The sequence below is a fragment of the Ostrinia nubilalis genome, chromosome 6 (genome assembly GCF_963855985.1).
Source record: "Ostrinia nubilalis chromosome 6, ilOstNubi1.1, whole genome shotgun sequence".
NCBI classification, from domain to species: domain Eukaryota; kingdom Metazoa; phylum Arthropoda; class Insecta; order Lepidoptera; family Crambidae; genus Ostrinia; species Ostrinia nubilalis.
Genome location: NC_087093.1, coordinates 13,208,647 through 13,230,038, shown reverse-complemented (window position 1 = coordinate 13,230,038; position 21,392 = coordinate 13,208,647). Strand labels below are relative to the sequence as shown.

General features: G+C 35.4%; 1 protein-coding gene across 1 annotated transcript in view; it reads right to left on the bottom strand.

Moving 5' to 3' along the window:
* LOC135072826 (uncharacterized) overlaps window positions 1-21,392 on the bottom strand; it is a 112,464-nt gene that overhangs the window by 18,856 nt on the left and 72,216 nt on the right. Inside the window, exon 4 of the mRNA XM_063966865.1 lies at window positions 4,402-4,589. Within this exon, the coding sequence (XP_063822935.1) occupies window positions 4,402-4,589 (188 nt within the window). The remainder of the gene's footprint in view (window positions 1-4,401; window positions 4,590-21,392) is intronic.

Genomic DNA, 21,392 nt, shown 5'->3' with positions numbered 1-21,392 from the left:
TACATTTCATTTTATGGCGAATCGTAATCTATTCTCAAAGGTTAAATGTATAATTTGTTCGCTGTACGGAATTGCTAAAGTCATCTGATTTTACGATACTGAGTTTTATTGTTAGAAAGGCTTTGGGAGAGCTGACATCGGCTCCGTTAAAGTGATGTTTGGTGGTAAGAATAGGAAGGAAATGAAATATCGATAGATGAGCATTTCAATGGAATGTTGAGTTGCATTAACCGCTAGTGTTTGAGATCACTCTTGGATTGGCTGTAAAAATAAAACCTCTCTCTTAGAAATATGTTTTTTTTCTAAGTTATGTGTATTATTCCAAGAGTAAACAACAAACAAGTGTGATAGTGGAATATTATCTGTGTTTTCAGCCGTGACACATTTTGAACACCTGGCAGAATTTAATGCCATAATTTATAATACAATTCCTTCACATGGCAGCAACCTATTTTGCGACGCTTTGATATCCACAAATATGTATATTATTTTCTGGATCTATCGACACAATATCCACCTTATCGACTGCATCCCCTCACTAACGTGGAAGCAGGGCAATGCCGGTAATGACGGGCCGAAGACGCGTCTATTAATCTTGTCCTTCGAGTGTAGGTAACTTTATTGGATCGAGGTCAGCTCCGAGACGATATTGCGAATATTTGCCAACTCTCTGTGTGTTACTTTACCGGCAATAAAGAAACTGTGGCGGTGGCTCATGAACATTCGATGTTTGATATCGATAGATGAAAGGTCCATCTAATCGAATATTGGGCTCACTGATTTAGAGGAAATAACGACAATAATGGGCACATTACACTCGGTAGAGTAGATATAGTAAAAGATAAAAGGTAGGTACTAAACATTTTGACGCTGGACGCAGGCCGCTACCAACCGGGCAACATGAAAAGCATTGGCCTATGTTCAGCAGTGGACGTCCTATGGCTGAGATGATGATGATGATGACTAAATATTTTAAAAATAGTGTCTAGATTAAGGCTCTATGGAAAAATCCAATCGTTGTCACAGCCCTAGAGACTCTCAGACTTTCAACGTTCTTATTTTTAGTATTTTTTACTTTATGTCAAAGGCGTCTATTAATCTATGTCAAGTGTTGATTCAGGTTTGGCAGTGTTGTAAATATTATTTTGTCAACATACTTTACTATTATAATCACTTTGGACGTCGCTTAGCTTTTCATTTATTTGACTAAATAAACTTCACTGATTTCTAAACAGTTAACATGAAAGATTATTAACAAAAAATAATGTTGCATTTAATGCCCACTCTTCAGTGGAAAAAAAGACTGTTTTCTCACGGTGTGCGCATCCTTTTACTTTTGATAAAATTAGCTTATTCATGTTAATGCAGGTAAATATTATGTGGTAGTATTTAAATAAATATGCGGTAGTACGCCAAACCTCTTACCGGCAACCAAAACATGGTCTTGTAAAACTTGCGGCAGCCCTACGTGTTTATTTCAAGAAAGGCTCAAAAGAAACCTACAATTTTTTTGGTATACCGAAGACGCGTCTATTAATCTTGCGTCTGGAGTGTAGGTAACTTTATTGGATCGAGATCGGCGCGATATTGCGAATATTTGCCAACTCCGCGTGTTGTTTGCGACGGATGGAACTTAGATTGGTTTTGGTAGTTTCGGACAGTAAACATCATGAGAATAACAGAGATAACGTCCTCTAAAACCATGCGAATACACTTGATATTCTACCAACTTGGTTTTGTCAATTTTCAATTGCAAATACATTGTACTCAGATATCTAGCAGACTAAACAATGGATTAATTTTCACATCACACTTACAGTTCGTGCGCGTTATTAAAATTCCCTTATTAAAATGTTAATTGATAAAAATATCGGTCCCCAGCTGATGGTATTTGTATTTGCTCGAACAATACCGAACAAAGCCAATTTGCTTCAAACAACTCGAACCAGGGACTCTACTATCAAAGTCGAAGTCCCTATTTTCTATTCTATCGGTCTCTCTCATTCGACCCAAGATTCATTTAGGTGCGAAAGCGATAGACAGAGAAGAAAATACAGGAACCACACAGCAGAGTAGACCCGTAGTTTTGAATGTACACGGCGCGCCTCGCAAAGGGAAATTATACGGGAAATAATGGAATTTCCCCAAACCAAATTGGAGTAATGGCCCATTTATTTATTATAAATATTGAATTCCCAGCCTGTTTGGGAAGTATTTTGTTGATGCTGTTAAATGATTCAGGATTTACGACCTTTTGTGATTCGCCTGCAGCGTCATATGAATCGTATTTTTTGCAATAGCACTAAAAAGTAACGCACTGTTCTGCCCAATTACTTTGAAGCAGAGGTCAAAAAACGCATAATAACGTAACGCTTTCGATTTTAGATTCTCAATAGCGTGATAACAGCCACATCGGACTTACAATGACCGTACGAATGGTTCCTTCACACAATACCCAGATTTTATCTAACCAAATCGAAATTTCATTTCATATTCACTGGGTTTTTAAACAAGAAAAACTAATTTATTGTTCAAGGGCGTTGCTAAACGAAAAATACCTCACTTGACCTTTTACCCTACCTGCTGAAACAATGTTATCATGAAGCGCCATGTTGTGTCTAACAAAAATGAGCATTATGTCATGTTAAAAATGCTATTTGTTGTCATAGCACTTCGCCGGGTCCGAGGCTAGGTTGTAAACGTAAAAAGTTTTTATGAAAACTCTGACGCGAGGACCGTAATAAACTGTAAAACGCCCACCGCTAGCGTTACATAAAATGTAAGTACAGTTGTGTATAAAAGTGAGGTCTCAGACAAAGGTAACGACGCGACAAGCAATCACGCGGGCTACAAAATAAAAAACACAATCAAGTAAATATAGCTGGGTCGATGCGGTCTTGTTTCACATTTGACTTTGCCTTTGGTAAATTCTCAAAGCGTCATTTGCACTTTCGCTCGTGACTGTATAAGGCTCGGTTTCCAGCAAAGCAGAGAGGAAAGGAGATGTTGAAATAACGAAATCTGATTGGTTATTTAAACATAATTTCTCTCCTCTACGCTTTGGTGGAAACCTGACCTAAGACAGTTTGTACACCACGCACGTAAAAACACGGGGACAGATCGGCCTTGATTTTTACAAAAGCCTCTTCGGGGGAAATACAGAACAAAAGCCCAACTTGAAGTTTGATCGCGAATACGAATGGTCTAAATTGGTTAACGGCGGAGAATTTGGGTTCGTGAGGTCTTAAATTAAAATGGCGTTTTGAGCTCACAAAGTCGACAAAATGAGCTATTATTCTCTTATTTTATACCTATCAATAAACTCACGCGATAAAGCACATTGTTTTAAAGACAGTTTGTATTGTCACATTATTTGTTCGTTTCATTTAATGTTTGTTTAAGTCTATAAATTCACTAGTTGAGTTATTAGCAACACGAGAACCGTTACCAACGATTTATTGTTATATTGTTGTATTTCATATATTTCCTGCTTTATTTTCTTGTCATGTAAAACACGAAACGAATGTTTTTTCTTTGTAATAAACAAGTTTGTTTCCTACCTCTAACTTATGTCACTAACGGATATTTATTTCATTCAATCCAATCAACAGCACTTCAGACCATATTTTTTTTTAGTGCAAAATAGTCTTTAATATTATGTCTATAAATATGCCACGATGTAGAGTCATTGATTCCTGAGTAAGTACATGTATGGTATTACAATTGAGGATCAATATGAGCTCGACTTTGTAATTATTGATCGCTGACTGCAACCTTCTTCTGACTTACAAAGAGTTAGTCACGCAAAGGTGATATTCCTTTCTTCACCGCCACAGTCATTGTACATATAAAATTCTGAAATTGGCTACGTTTCTGGCAAGATTTTGTTGTGCTTATTAAAATTGCAAATTAATGAATGGCGTATTCATTCAACGTACCTACCTAAATATATTACAAGTAGAATATTCTCCAGTTTTCTGAATTATTTTAGTTCTACTAACTAAACTACCTTACTTACTAGTTTCAGAATAAGACTAAGAAAATCTTTTCCTAGAAATAGTTATTTACGAGACTATAGTATGCAAGATTTTAAAAACCATCCTAACTTCGAAACTATTGTAAGAGTTTGATCTAAAAGGAAAGCTCTATTTACTTGTAAACATGTACACTAGGTATAATGTATAGTGTATACGCCTGAAAAGGTAGAACTAAGAGATGCCTGTAACCTATTTATAAGAATCCTTATAACCTTTGTTCATACACAATAAAGAATTTATTACTTTATAATCGCTTTAAAAAACACAAGACAAAGGCTCTTCCAAGGATTTCCACAACGAATGGTCTTACGTTGCCCGTATCCAGGTACTTCACAATATACCTAAGTAAATAACAAACACTCACGTAAGTGCTCAGTCCAGCCAAGGGTACTCCATTGGCAGACAGCAGCAGGTCTCTCGGAGCCAGCATGCCGGTCCGCCACGCCGGCTGAGGTGGATACAGCCGGCGTATGCGCACGAGACCCCCTCCCCCGCAGACTGACATGCCAAGACCTCGTCCGTCTTTCTCGACCACCACCGTGAATGTGTTCTCTGTGGACAAAAGAATAAGTATGAATATGGTTTGTTGATTTGTATTTTTACAATGCTTAAAATGGTAAAGGAAGCAGTCAAGGAGCGAGAGTCTACGCCCTTTCTCGCAAGGACATGCATAAATCTTTTTCATCTTTCTCAAACTCAACCGTGAATATTATGTTCTCCGTGGACAATATTAGTTTTTTTTTAAAGAAAATGGCAAGGGAAATCTATATGATGAAAGAGGATGGAAGTGTCTCACAGACATGCCAAAAAGTCTGCTATTTGATGGAATGTGCCTCACTTTCGTCAAATCCTAAACCTTTCTCATAGTAGGTACCTACTCTGTAAACTTTTTTTAAAGAGAGTTATCAGTCACATGGCGAGAGTATAGCCTCCTTTCTTGTAGACGCTTTAGCTGAAAACTAGCTGTCTTCCTCAATCACAGCCGTTGATGTATGGGAGTAAAATTTGTAGAAAATCTTGTAGAAATTAGTAGAAAATGGAAAAGGAATTCTAGTGTATTACTGCAAGCAAGAGTCAAGCCTGTAAAATGCGTAGTAATGATCCTGATTGCCACTTGCCTGCTTCATGACATAAATCCACATAACGCCTTTGGCACAATTTAATGTGGTAGTAATAATTTCATTGTGGCAAGCTTTCAAGGAATAACAGTTTTCATGGTAGTCGTCACCATAGCGAGGCATGATGATGGCATCTTATAGCAATAACCATAAACTAGAGACGCGGATTGTACTTTACACCATGCTTTAACAGCCTGAGGGCTGTTGCGCAGGATTTATAACGTACAAAGTAATTTAAATGTAAGTGCACCAGCATCATAATATTTCACTAAGTGTTGCCACTTGGGAGGTTTTTTTGCAGTGCTAAGTAATGCAATTTCCATTTTCGTAAGGATAGACAGATAATCTTTCTTGTACGCCACATAAAGCAAGAAAAGAACAGGAGTTAGATGGGGGACCGTTCTGAGCCCGAATGTAATGACACGGAACTTCTATTCTATGAGTGTTGTGTTTTATGTTCTTTTGATGATACCATGCTAATAAGAATGTATGTACAATCGAATTAATTAATAGAATATGTACTTGATAACAGGAACAGATACATAAATCGTTAGTAATTTTGAATCATTGAAACAGGATGAACCATTTGCTTAGTATCCGATCTGTTAAAAACCGGCCAAGGGCGTGTCGGACTCACGCACAAAGGGTTCCGTACCATTGATTTATGAAATTCAAAATCAAAAATCAAAATATACATCATATGTTTTTTTAGATTTTTCATTTTCTTATAGAGGGGGGGGGGGGGGGGGGGGCAACTTTTTTCCACTTTGGAAGCGCCTGTCACGCAAACTATTCGGTTTAGAAAAAAAGTATTTTAGAAACCTCGATATCATTTTTGAAGACCTATCCATAGATACCCCACACGTATGTGTTTGATGAAAAAAACATTTTTGAGTTTCAGTTCTAAGTATGGGAAACCCCCAATATTTATTATTATTTTTTTTTTGCATCAAAATCTTAATGCGGTTCACAGAATACATCTACTTACCAAGTTTCAACAGTATAGCTCTTATAGTTTCGAAAAAAAATGGCTGTGACATACGGACGGACAGACGGACGGACAGACAGACAGACATGACGAATCTATAAGGGTTCCGTTTTTTGCCATTTGGCTACGGAACCCTAAAAACATTGTGGCCATAAAACAATATTTGCTCAAGAATTGCCAAATTACCGTATCTCGACAGCGTAACAATAGCTATAAAAATGTGAATTGTCGCCATGGCTGTAACTCTTTAACCCACCGTGTTTTCACAGATTGTTTGTAAAAGCTAAATACAATAGGCTTGCTTTATTATAGGAAAAAAATGCTTTTAAGGATCGCAAATTTTTGTTTTTATTGCGGGCTCGAGGACAAGAGCTGATTGCTATTTCATCACTGTTTGTGACATTTCAGTCTCATAAATTGTTTATGAAATATTACCAACTCTATTTGTTTACGTATTTTCTTATTTAATTTGTCTATCTATTTTTCTAGAGATGTTTTTGATCAAGAAGACGGAAAAGTTGAAAAGAAAGGTCTTGGTCTTAGACTTTTGGTTGCGTCTCCGTTACGCGTTAGTATCTTTCTTTCTTTATTTATAAACTGCTTTTTCATTTGTCTCATAATTATAATAATAATCCTTTGTGTCAAACACTAGGCTGTCTAGAAAGGACTTTTGCTAGCAGCATCATCGGATCGGACTAAACAAGAAATCTTTCTTGAAAATAAAATTTTAAAAAGACTTCCAGAATCAACCTTTCTGAGTGAAACATGGTGGACTGATGATAATTTTGTCCTATTTTCAAGACTAAGAAGACTAGTCATAGTTACTATTGTAGGTTGCTGGAACATTATTATTACGGTCTCAGGTGTTATCATAGCTACCAACGAACGTAAGCAAGAGGTTTGTTTATCCATTAACGGAGTTTGCTCAACCCTCTAAGGCTTGTAACCCTTGGGTAAGTATTAAGCCTCGATACATACCATATTTCAATGTATTCTCTTTGTAATAATACTCGTAATGCATATTATTAGGTTAAGGAACTATTATAGGTAGGTACTTATTAATTAATTAGGAGGAAGAGGAGGATTTTTGGACGCGACAGGTTCGTAAACATTTCTGAATTTATAAATTTTATGCTCTCGCTGGTACTTAAATAATTAAAATAACAGCATAATACGCTCCTAATTTCTTACCTAACGAGGTGAAGAAGTTTACTATGCGATCGTTCTTTACCCATTCTGCTAAGTAAAAAGTTGGCGGTTTGATAAGCAAAACAAAGATTTCAATTTCAGTTTATTTATTGGCAGATTAACCAGATTTCTGAAATACTTACTTATTATGGAAGAGTTACACAACTTATTTTACATTTCCATAATGTCCTTAAATTGGTCCTCTCTCATGGAGTGTCTCAGGACAAATGGCTTCAACTTTGTTTAATCCGTGCTCCCCGTCCTAATCTCCCTTCCCTCATCCTTGCAAATTGTGACTAAACTCCCTATTTATCTAAGAAGTAAATGAACATTGGCAAATCTTTCTTATCTCGGTGGATTTATTGGTTCGTGTACCATTGTTAACTAAGAGGATCAGTATCAGATCCGACTTTTTGTTCCGACTTAAGTTATTCCCTTTTAAAAATATCCTCTTTAACATTTCGCATGAACTGTTCAAATTGCCTTTGATTTCAGTTGAAGGAAGAAAATGCAGAAATTATCTCACAATGAGACGAATTTAAAGGTAAAGTTTAGTAGTAACTAATGAAAATTATGAAGAGTACTTACTGATATTGTACAACAGTTTCAAGAGAAAAAGTAAAATAATGATTATTTACCAGGTTATAAAACTTTATGGAAACTAACTTAATAAAATAATCACGATTATCCAAAATTTTACTGTTACATTACAGAATCTATAAACATAATTGGATTTTAATCTTACCTACTCTAAATCCTTGAAAAGAAATATTGCAAATCCTCAACATTTTATCCCATCGGAAATTATTTTTGTAGGCTTCATCTGAGAAAGATCTGTCATCCATAATTAATATCGGGTTTCAATATTGCAAATAGAAGGTAGACAAGTGTCGATTCACGGTCAATTTGAGTCCCTTTTAGGCCACTAACGGACGTCTGAGGGCGACTAACATGAATTATACATTAGGAAACAAGTTCTCAAACTGTAAGGATCAAACTCCAGAAAAGACCAAATGGTCAACTTGGTAGGACCTAACATGTTATTTAATTTTTCAGAAACGGTAATAAACCTTTTTGGTGACCTGTTAATGTCAGTATCAGGCGCAGTTTCCATCAACTTGCAACGTGGAGATGAAGATGGTGTTTAAATTACCAATCAGGTATCCTAACCGAATTCAAGCGGAGAGATGACGTGGAAGGAACCAAATCTGATTGGTAATTCGAACTCATCTCCTCTCCTCTAAATTTTGGTGGAAACTTGGACCTCAGAGTATAACGGGAGCTGTGATTGCAGGTGAGTTATGCTAGAAGTTATGTGGCTAATAGTGCCTTTATATTAGGTACCTACCTATACTTATGTAAGTAGGTATGTTTATCTGTTATGTAGTGGAGTTTTATAAGGTCGTATTTCCAGTTTGGGAACCTCTGCATATAAGGTCCATGGCAACCATTACCGATCATTCGATTCTATTTCGCAGTGTCGATTGTTTTATATGCCGTGGGTTAGGCCCGGTTTTTTGATTCGTAGTTAAAATAACCAATGGTCAAATTTGACAGATGTCAAATGACAAGTGGTTAAATATCAGAAAAAAATGTTTTTCGAGCAATGGTTAGCATGACTTTTAGTACATTTTTTAACTATTAGTTTACATTTTGTTAATATTTAACCATTAGTAGCAAAATTTAACAATTAGTTATTTTAACTAAGAATCAAAAAACTGGGCCTTAGACAGCTTACTGGGGTCTATGCGGTTTTATTTGGAGATGTTTGGCAGAATGGCTACGCCTCGGGATTTAGTAGAAACTGATTTAGTGGAGTTATTTTCGAGATATCCCTTTTCTGGGAGAGCAAAGAGCTTGAATAACTGTAGGACTATTTCTGTTTGTATGGTACCTATATAAAATAAAGTTTTCTTTATAATCAGTATTCTTCAGACCAGAAGCCGTATTTAGGCCCTCATATGAAATTACTTTTAAGTAAGGGATTTTGATTTGCCTTAAATAGATTTCAGTAGATAAATAATGATTTTGGCGTCGGTGCTGGGTGATTATTTGCTATACCTTTTGTTGTCCATAGATTTGGTCTCATAGCCAAAGACGTCGCTTGGACCAATATTCTGTAGAATCATTTATGTTTCTCTCATAAGCTAAAAGCACAGGAACTTCCATTCACTTCAAAATTCGCTTTCGTCGTCTAAAAGCCATAAAGCACCAAGTCGCAGTGATTACAATGTCTGTCCAATATTCGAGAACTATTGTCCAACTTTGCGACAAGCTGCGAATGGAGCAGCTGTACTTTGGTATTGGCCAAGTTGCCAGACGTAGTCGATTTGGACGTTTTTGATAAAATTTCAGATATTTAATTTGAGATATAACGCTATTTAACAAAAATGTTTTTGTGTAAGATAGATATGAATGGTATTATGAGTTATAAGTAACTCATTACCATTCATATTTATCTCGAGAACGGTAGGGCCAATTCGGCGAATTTTTTTGTTACTTCAATTTGAAGATTGTTAAAGAAGGTTCTTATGAAGAGACAAATTGGAAAACATTCCCGGAAACCATTCTAATTTGGGAAAAAATGGACGTCCTTTTTATGGAATATGGATTTCAATGGGGATTTCTTGAATGACAGGATGCCATCTTTTGGGTTTATTTAAATTAATTCAATTTCAATTTGGTTTGTTATTGTTGTTAGTCGATTACCTAATTATGATTTAAAAAAAAAACATAGTTTTTTTTTTAATCTTCTTTTAATTCTTATTCGTTCTCGGAGAGAGATACCGACCATTAAATATCATAGCAATAAAATTTAGAGCTCATGAAATTAATTTACCTGGGTCTACCCAAGCTCTAGCTTCAAATACTAATAAAATGGTCATTTAATTTACTGTGAACTTCTTTAGACACTCTACAGCAAAACAGAATAGGTACTCAGCTAAAAGTTATTATAAACAATGATTAAAATTGTCATAGATACAGTCAACTAAATGTTTAGCGCATAAAACTAAACATTTAGTTGCAAAATATCACCTATGATAACCACATAAGATACCATGGCGTTTAGCTGTCTGTACAATCTCAAACCATTGTCCAAGTTCGCAAAGGTTTGAACGCAGCTGTGTAGTTCGATATTGGCTAAGTTGGCAGACTAAGGCGGTATTTATGGCCCCTAGAGGCAGTTACTACTCGTTTATCACGCATATGTTGGCCCAATAAGACGTGTGCTGGTCAAAAATAAAGAAACAAAAAGATGTTGCTCGATGTAACAGATATGGATGTCGGGAAGATTTGTGTGATGCTGTATTTCATATGAACATTATTTATGATTCTATTTATTCATTCTCCCTTTTTATTACAAACTACGAATTCGTCCTTCATTGGCCACTGACGGAAGGTTGGATAGTTGACAACAGTCTGAATTGGTCTTATTCGTTCGTTCGTTCCTTCGTTTCAGCCGAAAGACGTCCACTGCTGGACAAAGGCCTCCCCCAAGGATTTATGTCCTTTGTCCAGCAGTGGACGTCTTTCGGCCTTATGATAGAAGGTAATTATAATAGAAGACAAAGTATACGCCTTTTTTTTGTAATCTCGGTTCACTCATAGAAACAAACATAAAAGATACACTGAAAACATGTTTTAGTATGGCTGTAAAAATATGAAACAAAAGTGGCAGATTTTAATTTTTGAAAGAAATGTCGTTACTCTCATATTTTATGATGTCACAGCTTCAAAAGGTTGTAAAGGGAAAGTAACAAATATAATGTGCATTTTTAAACGGTTTTATTAAGCTTATCCCGTTTATTTCGTAGCATTTTATATTGATAAGCCGTAGCGTCTGCACTATCTATAAAATGTATTTTAATTATATATGTATAATGTATATTTCTAGTTCATATTTTAAACTTATGTACCCCATCACTACTCGTCGACAAACAATGTCATACAACAGTAATAAGACAAAAATAGCTGCCAAATTTTCAACATAACTCGAGTTACAATTTGTGTTTACTCGCAAACAAAGCATTAAGCTCCGACGGCCTACGTTCTCCATAATACAGGGAAACTCAGTTAATTTAACAGATGAGAATAGTTTACATGTTGCTTACCTATGCCGAAACTTCACGGGAATCATAACGTCACTGTAATAGAAAACCAGTGGTAGAGCTGCGAAGATATCGATAAATTTGCGTGTTGTATGTGTGTTGTACAACATCTGGTTTTGTACAATTCAGCTTTATGAAATTGTAGTAATTTATAGGAATTTGTCTGTGGATAGGTATGAAATCATATTTTAACTGTAAATAGGTACATCTAATGTTTTGTAAAGTAAATAATATTTCAGTTTATTAATCAATTAAAGGATTTTATCTCTACTTATTTGGGTTTTGTTTCAAAATACTACACAGTACACTTATGACTCTTGATTATAATTTAACAATTTAAAAATTATTTTATCTTTTGAAAAAACTTAAATTATGTTTGATTCTTTAACAATAAAACATTATAAATAAAGCCTCACAATTAGGCATATTATTGCCTAAATATTACATCGATATTTTTTTTACTTTAAAGTTCGGCAACACTGTTCGTATACTATTAACATAAACGCCTAGTTATTTATGCATATTCGCGTTATTCTCGAATAAAGCAAACATTGGGTTGAAAATAAATATCATAATAATATACGAGTAGTATAACACTCGAGTGTTTATTTTTCTATAATCATGTTTGAGGAGTAAGTACCTACTTAAAACATTATTTACTTATCTACTGTATTTTGAAAAGTGAATTTAATTTTTAAACAAGATTAAAATTATCTGTAATTTAAACTTAAATAAATGTCCCGAGTAACTTGCAATATTAATTTATTCTAATGTTAAGTTTCAACCTTCCAACTAACTTAAAAACTCGTCTTCGTACGACGAGAAGTAAGAGCGTTGTTAATTGTATATTCAACTTTTAAATAATATTAAATAAGCCAAAATTCATATACTCATAATGTCTACTATGTGAAACAGAAGTATTCCACATAGATCCGGGTGGAACAATAGAGCTGGGTCACAATAGTCACGAGTCCACGTTATGGACTTTCCAATATACTTAGAAGACTAGCGGCCGCCCGCGACTTCATCTTCATCTATCTTACGCGGTTTAGATTTTTTCATACAAATGTTTTTTCCCGCTAACTCCCGTTCCTGTGGGAATTTCGGGAATTCCTTTCTTAGTGCACCTCTACGGTACCTAAGCTACGTCCCTTCCAAATTTCAAGTGCCTACGTTTAGTCGTTTAGACTGTGCGTTGATATTATGTCACTAAGTTAGTCAGTTTCGCCTTTTATACAGGGTGTCAAACTTTTGAAAATAATGACTAGATTTCCAGTTTAGAGGACTTTATTTTAAAAAAATCGAACTCAAAATTTTTTTTTCATATTTTTTAGGGATAGTATATTAGTAGAGCTACCTCCCCTAGCAGTTTGATTCACCCATTCTGGGACACCCTGTATATTTAGAAGATAACTAGTTTTAAAATATTACTTTTTGATTAATTTTCTACAAAAGTAAGAAAATACGATTCAGCTCTTTTCAGTTAAAAATAATTCTAGTAAAGTTGCTGACTAAACTAAAACAGAGTCGAAAGGGCACTCCGTCTCGGCTTAAAGGATTTTTTTAAATTGTATTTTTTAGGAGTGTGAGTCAGTAAAGTTTGTATTTAACTATTTACTTTTTGTTATAAACTCATACATTGTCAACAGTCTACTTGTACGTCACTATGCCTAAATATGGACTGATTCTTTCAGACAGCCGATTTTAAGACCCTTATAAAAACTAGCCAAACAACAAATCACAACTTTTACAGTAAAGTATGCCGCTGTCGTTTGAAAGAAATAAGATCAGAAACAAAAGACGGCACATTTTTAGACAGAATATTGTATGAGCACATCAGCTTTGACGTAACCGTTTTCGCATACGCATGAACGTCCTCTTAGGTGAAAGGAAAGTGGCAGAATACCTCCAGGGAATTCCCTTCAGCATTTTGCATCGTTTCCAGCTGATTTAATATCTTAGAAATAAAGTATGCGCTTTGAAGCCCAAACAAGCGTGCCGTGGACGTTCTAAATGTTACTAATACGCGTTTAAAAGGAACACCCAGTTTCGCAGAAGTTGGAAATGTTAGAATTTCTCTGAAGGGCGAATTTTCTGAGAATTAACTTCGTTCTCTTTTGTCGCGTGAGAAGGGCGTGTGGAGGCGTGGCGCATTAATGGCGGCGAAGGAGAATGAGCCATATTTAAAAATAATTTTTGGTTGACAAATGACCGTGGTGCCGGTTAGGCTGTCATATTCTGAGATAAATAGGTATTACTTTATGCCACTTATCTGGACGTAATGCTAGAGTCACGGTTAGTGTTTTGGATTGATCAATTCAAATTCTTAAAGAGCTTTTACAAGACCATAACTAGTAGCAACTATTAAATTATTTGCGCAACAACCACTAGGCCTGATAATTTATCTAACCAATTTATGCGCCACCAATTGACACAAGATTTTTAATTAGGATTAGACCCATGTGGACAGTGGTTTTAATTTTCTAATGCATGGAAATAAAAATGAGTGAGCCGCACAGTGGGCCGACCTTTGCCCTTTCCGTGACCAAGCGGCGAAAAATTGAAATAAAAACTCATACTAAAAATATGTTGGTTACAAACTACCATCAAAACAGTACTCGAATTCACACTAAAACTTTTTGGAAAATATACTTGTTACCATTCGAAAAACCGACGCAGTTTTCCAGTTCTGTTTCTAGTTAGTTAGCGAACTTTGCATCGGTATACCGGCGCTCGCATGTTAACATCGCAAAAGCTATCAGCTCTGTTGAAGAGAGCATGCACACTAGACGAAGATTCAGTGTGCTGAGTTTACCAAGGGTAATCCTCTGGGACTCTAGTTTTTTAGCAAGATTATTTTATTGTGTATTTTTTTTTGTTCAGTTTTTACTCGAAGGAGTTTCAATGAGTAGATTAGTACAGTCGACAAAACATCAAACATATTATAGCGGTCAGAGCAGTCGCTTGGGTTTAAATTCCACATGAGGATTTTTTTTAGTTTTAAAATTTCTTTAATAAATTAGGTAATTCTACATCAATCAATTTTGTCAGTAGCCGTCACACGCTGCACTTGCCTCCGTTCCGAACCTTGCTGCGCCATTTTCTGTCAGTTCTTTGTGATATGTGTCCTGCCCATTGCCACTTCAGCTAGCTAATCTGTCAGGCTACGTCATCTTTGATGCGTTACGTTTCTTCTCATTGCATAGGCTTCTCGTTCGTTCTTTTCAGCGAAATGACGCGATGACCTCTACTGAAGGACAAAAGTTTTCCGCAACGACAGATCCTGCTTTGCCCGCATCCAGGAACTTCCCGGGAAGACTAGGTGGACTACGACCTGATGAAGAGTCTTCTCAATATTAGTATATTATGTCGTATGTGCCGATATCGCATAGCAGCGGTGCACTCACCCATCGCGTGTTCTGGATCACTGGCGCGCCTCGCGCCATCGCCTCCCGCTTAGGTGTGCCGCGACTCTAATATTATAAATGCTCATGGAGCATACATGGGCGTTTAATTTATGAAAGTGAAATAAATATTTGTTTTGAAAACTTAAATGCGTCAAATGAAATCGATACAAATATCATTAAAACAAATGTGATTTATCTGTCTGTGTATGATTTCATGTTTGACCGATTTTTAAACATTTCGGTAAGGAAACCGATTGGATTTTGGAAAAGGATATTAGATTAGTACATGATGTCAAAGATCCAAAGTAGTACAGAATCTCCTTATCAGGAAATACTCGTATTTTTGCTAAAGATTTTGATTCGTTGCCAAATCAAAGTTTTAATCAAATATAAGGTTGGATAAACAACATTATGAACGAAATAAAATATGTATAAAAGTGATTGTACAATCGAGCAAAAATTGATTTTGTAGCCGCCTTTAGAAGGAATAAAGAGCAAGGAAAAGCCAAAAGAAATATTTCGTTACGTCAAAAGGAATGGGAGCAATTTGCGAAAATCATAGATTTGCAGTAGTATCAAGTTTCTTGGAACGTTTCGTTCCGGTAAAGCCATTTATTTTTTTAGAACAAAAAGAGTTAGGAGCATGCAATTTTTTACTACTGATAATAGAGAGATTGACTATGGAATATCCATAGCATAAAGTTAAATGATTTGACTTCTTGTGATATGTAACGTTGGTTGGTCGTGGCATCTCGTTTGAATAAAACAAATAAGGTATATCCATATTGTTTCTTTATTCGTCAATGAAATGACAGAGACTTAATTATTATAACATGTTCGACTTTAATTGTGTTGAGTGAGTGTTGAGCAAGTGCGAATTAAATTACAAGTACATACAAATAAAAAATTACATACAAAACACAATAAAAACTGCGACTAAAGCAATATTTTCTTTGATTCCCGTGGTCTCTGCGCAACAATGACCCGCCGCTGTATTGTTTCTGGTTTTCCATAGACTTGGTACACAGTCGTTTTATAGGCGCGAGCAAACAGCTTCGAGCTGTGATTGTTTCAATGGAAAATGTGTGCATTTCTATTGTTTCATTGAACTAGCTTGCTATTTTTCCAACATTTTGCTTGAGAAGGCAAACCTCTTTACTTTGCAACTTTATAATTTATTTAAAATACGTTTATTAGAATTACTTAATTAGTTACCTTTTAAATTAAGATTTTATTCAATGTGTTAAGTACTGTAAAATACCATGAAAATACGTGCGAGCAGCTGTTTTGGCGTTTACATTTTGGCCAGTTGGCGGAGCTACTGCATAAGAGTAGGTAACGAATGTAGTACAGAAATAATCCCCTATAATAATAAAAAAAGTTATACCATAGTTGAACACTGTTTTTTAAGCGACGTTTAGGTAGTATGGAAGAAATGACACTTTAAAACAGTGTGCAACTAGGGTGTAACTTCTTATTAATAAGGGGGAATAAGTTTTGGCAATGACCTTATAATTTTGCCTATTAATATTAATTACGCTTATTATATTTTGTCACTTTCCTCGAAACTCTTTACTTTCAGCCAGATAAGTTTCAAAATATTTATAAATCTGAAGGGAAACACAGTTTACAAACATTAATTACTGTGACAGCCGTTTGCGATTGGCGTCAAGAAAATTACTTTTGTTTTCCCGACAATAAGTTCTTTTCAAGTTTCTATTGATCGCGGAACAAAGTAATTGTATGACAGCGCTCCAAGATTTGTAATAAGCCCGAAGTTGAGCCAATAGGAGGAAGACAACGTCAGATAGCACTTATAAACACATAACGTTTATTACTTTAGCTACGTTGTTCTGGCGTACTCTTTAAGTATTTTTAATCTTTAGTAGGTACCTACCTAATCTTATAGGACCACTACCAACCAGGCAACATGGAAAGAATTGGGAGAGGTCTATGTTTAGCAGTGGACGTCCTATGGCTTAGATGGGTCAATTTCCCAAACACATTTTTTGAGCGGCGTAGCTGCAAATCATATGTTTTTTATGACATAGAACTTTGATTTTTTTTACACGAAAATATGATACAGAGGTTCCATTTTGAGGACAACATTATTAATGAGTATTTTCTTTTACAAATTCGACAAAAAATAATTGAACTAAGCGTTTCTAATTTTGGTGCAGTGTCCACATCCTTAATTTCTTACAATATGTATTTTTTTAGCTGAAGATCGAAACAGAACATAGGGAAAAAGTATATTTTTGAATTATACAATCTATCTATTATCTAAGATTACCAAATTAAGCAAGTTTCCCAAATAACTGTGATTAAGTCACGTCCTTAAGTTTTGTCCGCGAAAAATTTATGATTTTGGTGTCAATAATGAAATAGCTCGTCAGTTTCTTTAAAGATCAAACAGGATTTAAACACTCCCATCATTCGTTAGGTTTAGTGCCGCCCCCGCGAGCAGTGACGGCAGACGGGTGCAAGACCTCTGCGTCTTCCCGCCAAAAACGTAAATGTGTTGTTATTTTTTAAACGGACAACAATTCTGCAATTTTGGTGTCTTTTTGTATAAGATTTCTAAGCTATTCTTTTTAGTTAAATTCCTTGTATAATGTAAAGGAACTGTTTTCATACCATGTGTTAAAATGTTGTTGTTATATTTAAAACAGATTTCATATAATTTAGCTTTTTCAACGAGAATCTAATTTTGGTGAGTCAATTTTGGTGTTTTTGGTGGTGCACCAAAGCATTTTTAACCAACTTAACTCCGTAAATTGTGAACCGATTTTCAAAATTCTTTTTTTGTTCTATAGGGTACACTTATGTGGTGGTCCCATTGTCACCAAGTCAGGATCTGATGATGGGATCCTAGGGAAATCGAGAGTAAACCTCAAATTTTGTAGGATACGTTTTCTAAAGTTATTCAAATAGTCATCATCTAATGTTGATGAGGTGATGATGGAAGGTAAAACTCCTTAACGCTTAGGAGTTGGAGGATAATTCTTTAAATATTTTAGGTAGGTATGTACATACAGTTGTATTATTACAGGTATTTAAGATGAGCTGATGATGAAAGGTCAAACTACATAAGTTAGGAGTTAGATGATACTCAATAACATACAAATCATACATTGATACTTTTTAGTTGCCAATATTAAAATTTAAAGAAGGGAGCCTGTATTTTGCTAGGAAGATTATTTACACTTGGATTGTGATTAAGACTATAATTTTCCATTACAAAATGGAAAATTATAGTCTTAATCACATTAAACATAGGTACTGTCCCTCTTCAGTGACAATAACAAGGACTAATCAACTAAAAAGCATGAAAAAAAAAATTTTAACAAAAAAATTAAAACCGACGCCAAAAATCACTTAAAAGTAGAAAATAAGTACGTCGTTATTTATTTATTAGGACAATATACCATGATTAATATTTTTGGAGTCGGTGCTGGTAAATTTAAAACATTTCTTGGGCTTGGCACTAAGCAGGCTGGCACCGACATGACCGACTGACAGCATTTCTAATTTTGGTGCTTTAATATAAATGGTGTTCTCTTAATTTTGGTGTAAGGAAAATCTAAAAAACTGCTGGACAAAATTTAATGTCTTAATCATTTTAGAAACAGTATAAGTTTCCAATAAATTTGATCTATAATCACAGAATACATAATAGTAGCAACAGAAATTGCACTCCCTTGATCTGGATCAGATGCGGACATTTTAACGGTAATAATAATAATGCAAAATTTCCAACGAACCTGGTGCATTCGAAATCGCACCTTACTACTACGCTCACAAGAGCGCAATTTTTTTGTGATCAGAATTGATCTAGCTCGCAGCTCAAGCGTCAAGGTTGTTTAAGCAAAGTAAAATAAATCAAAACTTAATTTTAAGAAGCAATTATTGTATTTACGATTAGTAAACGTTAATCTAGTGGTGTTTGTATTTCGTACCATCTCCAAAGTACCTATTAATAAACTTCAGTGTTGCGATAATTCGAAATTGGACAAACAGTTTTAAAAGGTGTAGTGTCGGAAAATAGACACGGTGAAGTAAAGTTAATGTTTTATTAGCTAAAATAATGTTTTTGCTATAGCTTTTTGCCATAAGTATTTCAAATTTATTTAAAAAAATGCTGTTATTTTTAATTATTTAAATTACTACAGTTAATTATTATTTCTAAATATACGATTTTCCATTATAAAGACGAATAACAGTGCTGTTGGAACAATAAACCTTGATTGCGACGATGATCGACTGAGCGAGTATAGGTACGCGTGTGTACACAGGCGCGTGGCGGCCATGACTGATTTGCAATTTGAAGTTGTCGCGCGCTGTAGGTAATTATCTCGGCCGGCATAGGCGAGTGACGGAGGCCTGCTATAATTAAAGAATAAAAATACACAAATAACAATTTCCACCAAAATTAGGCAAAAATATGCACTTGTTGAAATTCACCCAGATGATGATGATGATGATGAATCTTATAGGAATTTAGAATGCCAATTGGAATTTTTATAATTCCTAACTGATGAAATTTAGAATTCAAGAGCAATATTACGTGTAGATTGCAAATGTAACCGTCATTAGTAGACCTTTGTAAAACCAGGAAAACGATTTATTTAATTTTTATCGCTTCCACTTTTCATCAGGTGAGTGCAGGTCAAGAGCTTCATCGTCGTGAAAAAAAAAATCTGCACTTAAAGTCAATCAAAGTACCTACCTACTACTTTCTGTCATACAAAGCATTAATACTAAGTAATAGCAGGCCTGGCTCACTCCGCGCGGTACATCCGATAATTACCTACAGCGAAGTGCCCCGCCGGCGGGTATTATATCAGTCGAGTGTCACGCGCGCGCCCGTCAGGACGCTGGCGTGCGTTGTAGTATGATTATAATTCTATGATCGAAGTATTATTTAAAAATGGACATAAAGAGAAAGAAATATTGTGCGGCGTTCGGGTGTTTAAATTCGAAAAGAAATCTACCGGATTTATCTTTTTTTTCGCTTCCCAAAGATGCTGAAAGGTATGTTGGCCATGTAGGTAATCAATAATTCTTAGTATAGTTTAGGAACCTAACCTACTATGACTACTGCTCAGAATGCGTTCGTTAGTTTCAGCCAAATGACGTCCACTGCTGGACAAAGGCCTCTCCCAAGGTTTTCCATAATGAATGCATACCTACTTACCTACATATACGTACCTCATTACAAATAAGTAGATTAATTATTTTTTCACTAGACAGCAACCCTAACAGCGTAAGAAGAGTTCAGAGGCACGCGATAGAAAGAGACAAAACTTGTAGGTGAATAAAATTGTAGGTACGTAGTGCTGTGCGAGCTGAATTCCACTGTATCGCGTCGTAGCAAGACTCGCATTTATTTAAATCGTCTTGCGGAGTAATCCTTCTGTACCTGTACTATTACTTATTCTGTGGTAATAGTGAGGTCTTAAATACCGACCCATCCTTCCAACATCCCATGTGAAAGCGCATCGAATGAGTGATCGAGACCTTATATCGGATCAAAGGGCTTTAATGAACCTATTCTGCAGAATCCTGAAGTTAAAAATGTGTTTCTTCGGTGAATCAAAATTGTGTCAATACGTCACATATGAGCGGCTTTATGTAAATGTAGTTAAGGTTTAGATTTGTGTCCAATTGTGATGAAGTATGTTAAGTAACGCATAATGTTCCAGTATGAAAGTCTCAACTGAAAGCACGTTACCTATAAATACACCTAGGTATTGGTTTGTTGCAGAAATGTTTTTTTTATATTGTTTAGATGAACACAAATGTTAATTATAAGAATTGTAAGTACAGGGCGTCATTTACAGAATGAAAAGAAAAAGGTTGAATTTTTATTTGATTGCGTGTTAAAAACCGCTTGGTTATTTCAGGAAAGTCCTTGGAGAGGTTTCAACTAGCGCTACTTTTCCAACTTTATTACCTTGGCTATCATTTGAACATTGATTAAGCTAGATTAACTTCTTTTACAACGACTAATATTTGCACAGTATCTTCTCTGAATCTGAACTTAATCAACCCAGTTTCTACGTAATGGAACTGGTATACAGTCGTTATAAAGGCCCGAGATATTTTCGCACAATTCTTTTATTTATCCAGAGAAAGGGGACGCGTATAAATTGACATTAGCGCGAGTCATCACAGCCCCGTTTTATGGGCCAAGTAAACAGGCAGGTAAAAGGGAATTTAAAAGCTTGGGGATAATAGAAAACTGGAAAGCATTACGCTTGCTTTGCGTTTAAATATTCATGTTTACTGCTGTGCTAGTTGGAGCGAAAAATGTAAAGCAAAAGACGCCGAGTTTGGTTAATTTTCCGCAATTTCACTAAAATAACCGTTTTTAACGCTGGCGTTATTAAAATGGATTTTGACCGCAGTAACCGCATTCATTTAGGAATTACTTTCTGGTTCATTCGCAGCTTCAAATATTAATGAATGGATTAAGTTAATTGAATTGATCGGTGCAGTGGTTGCTAAAATGAAAATATTATTAAGCAATTACATTTTGTTTA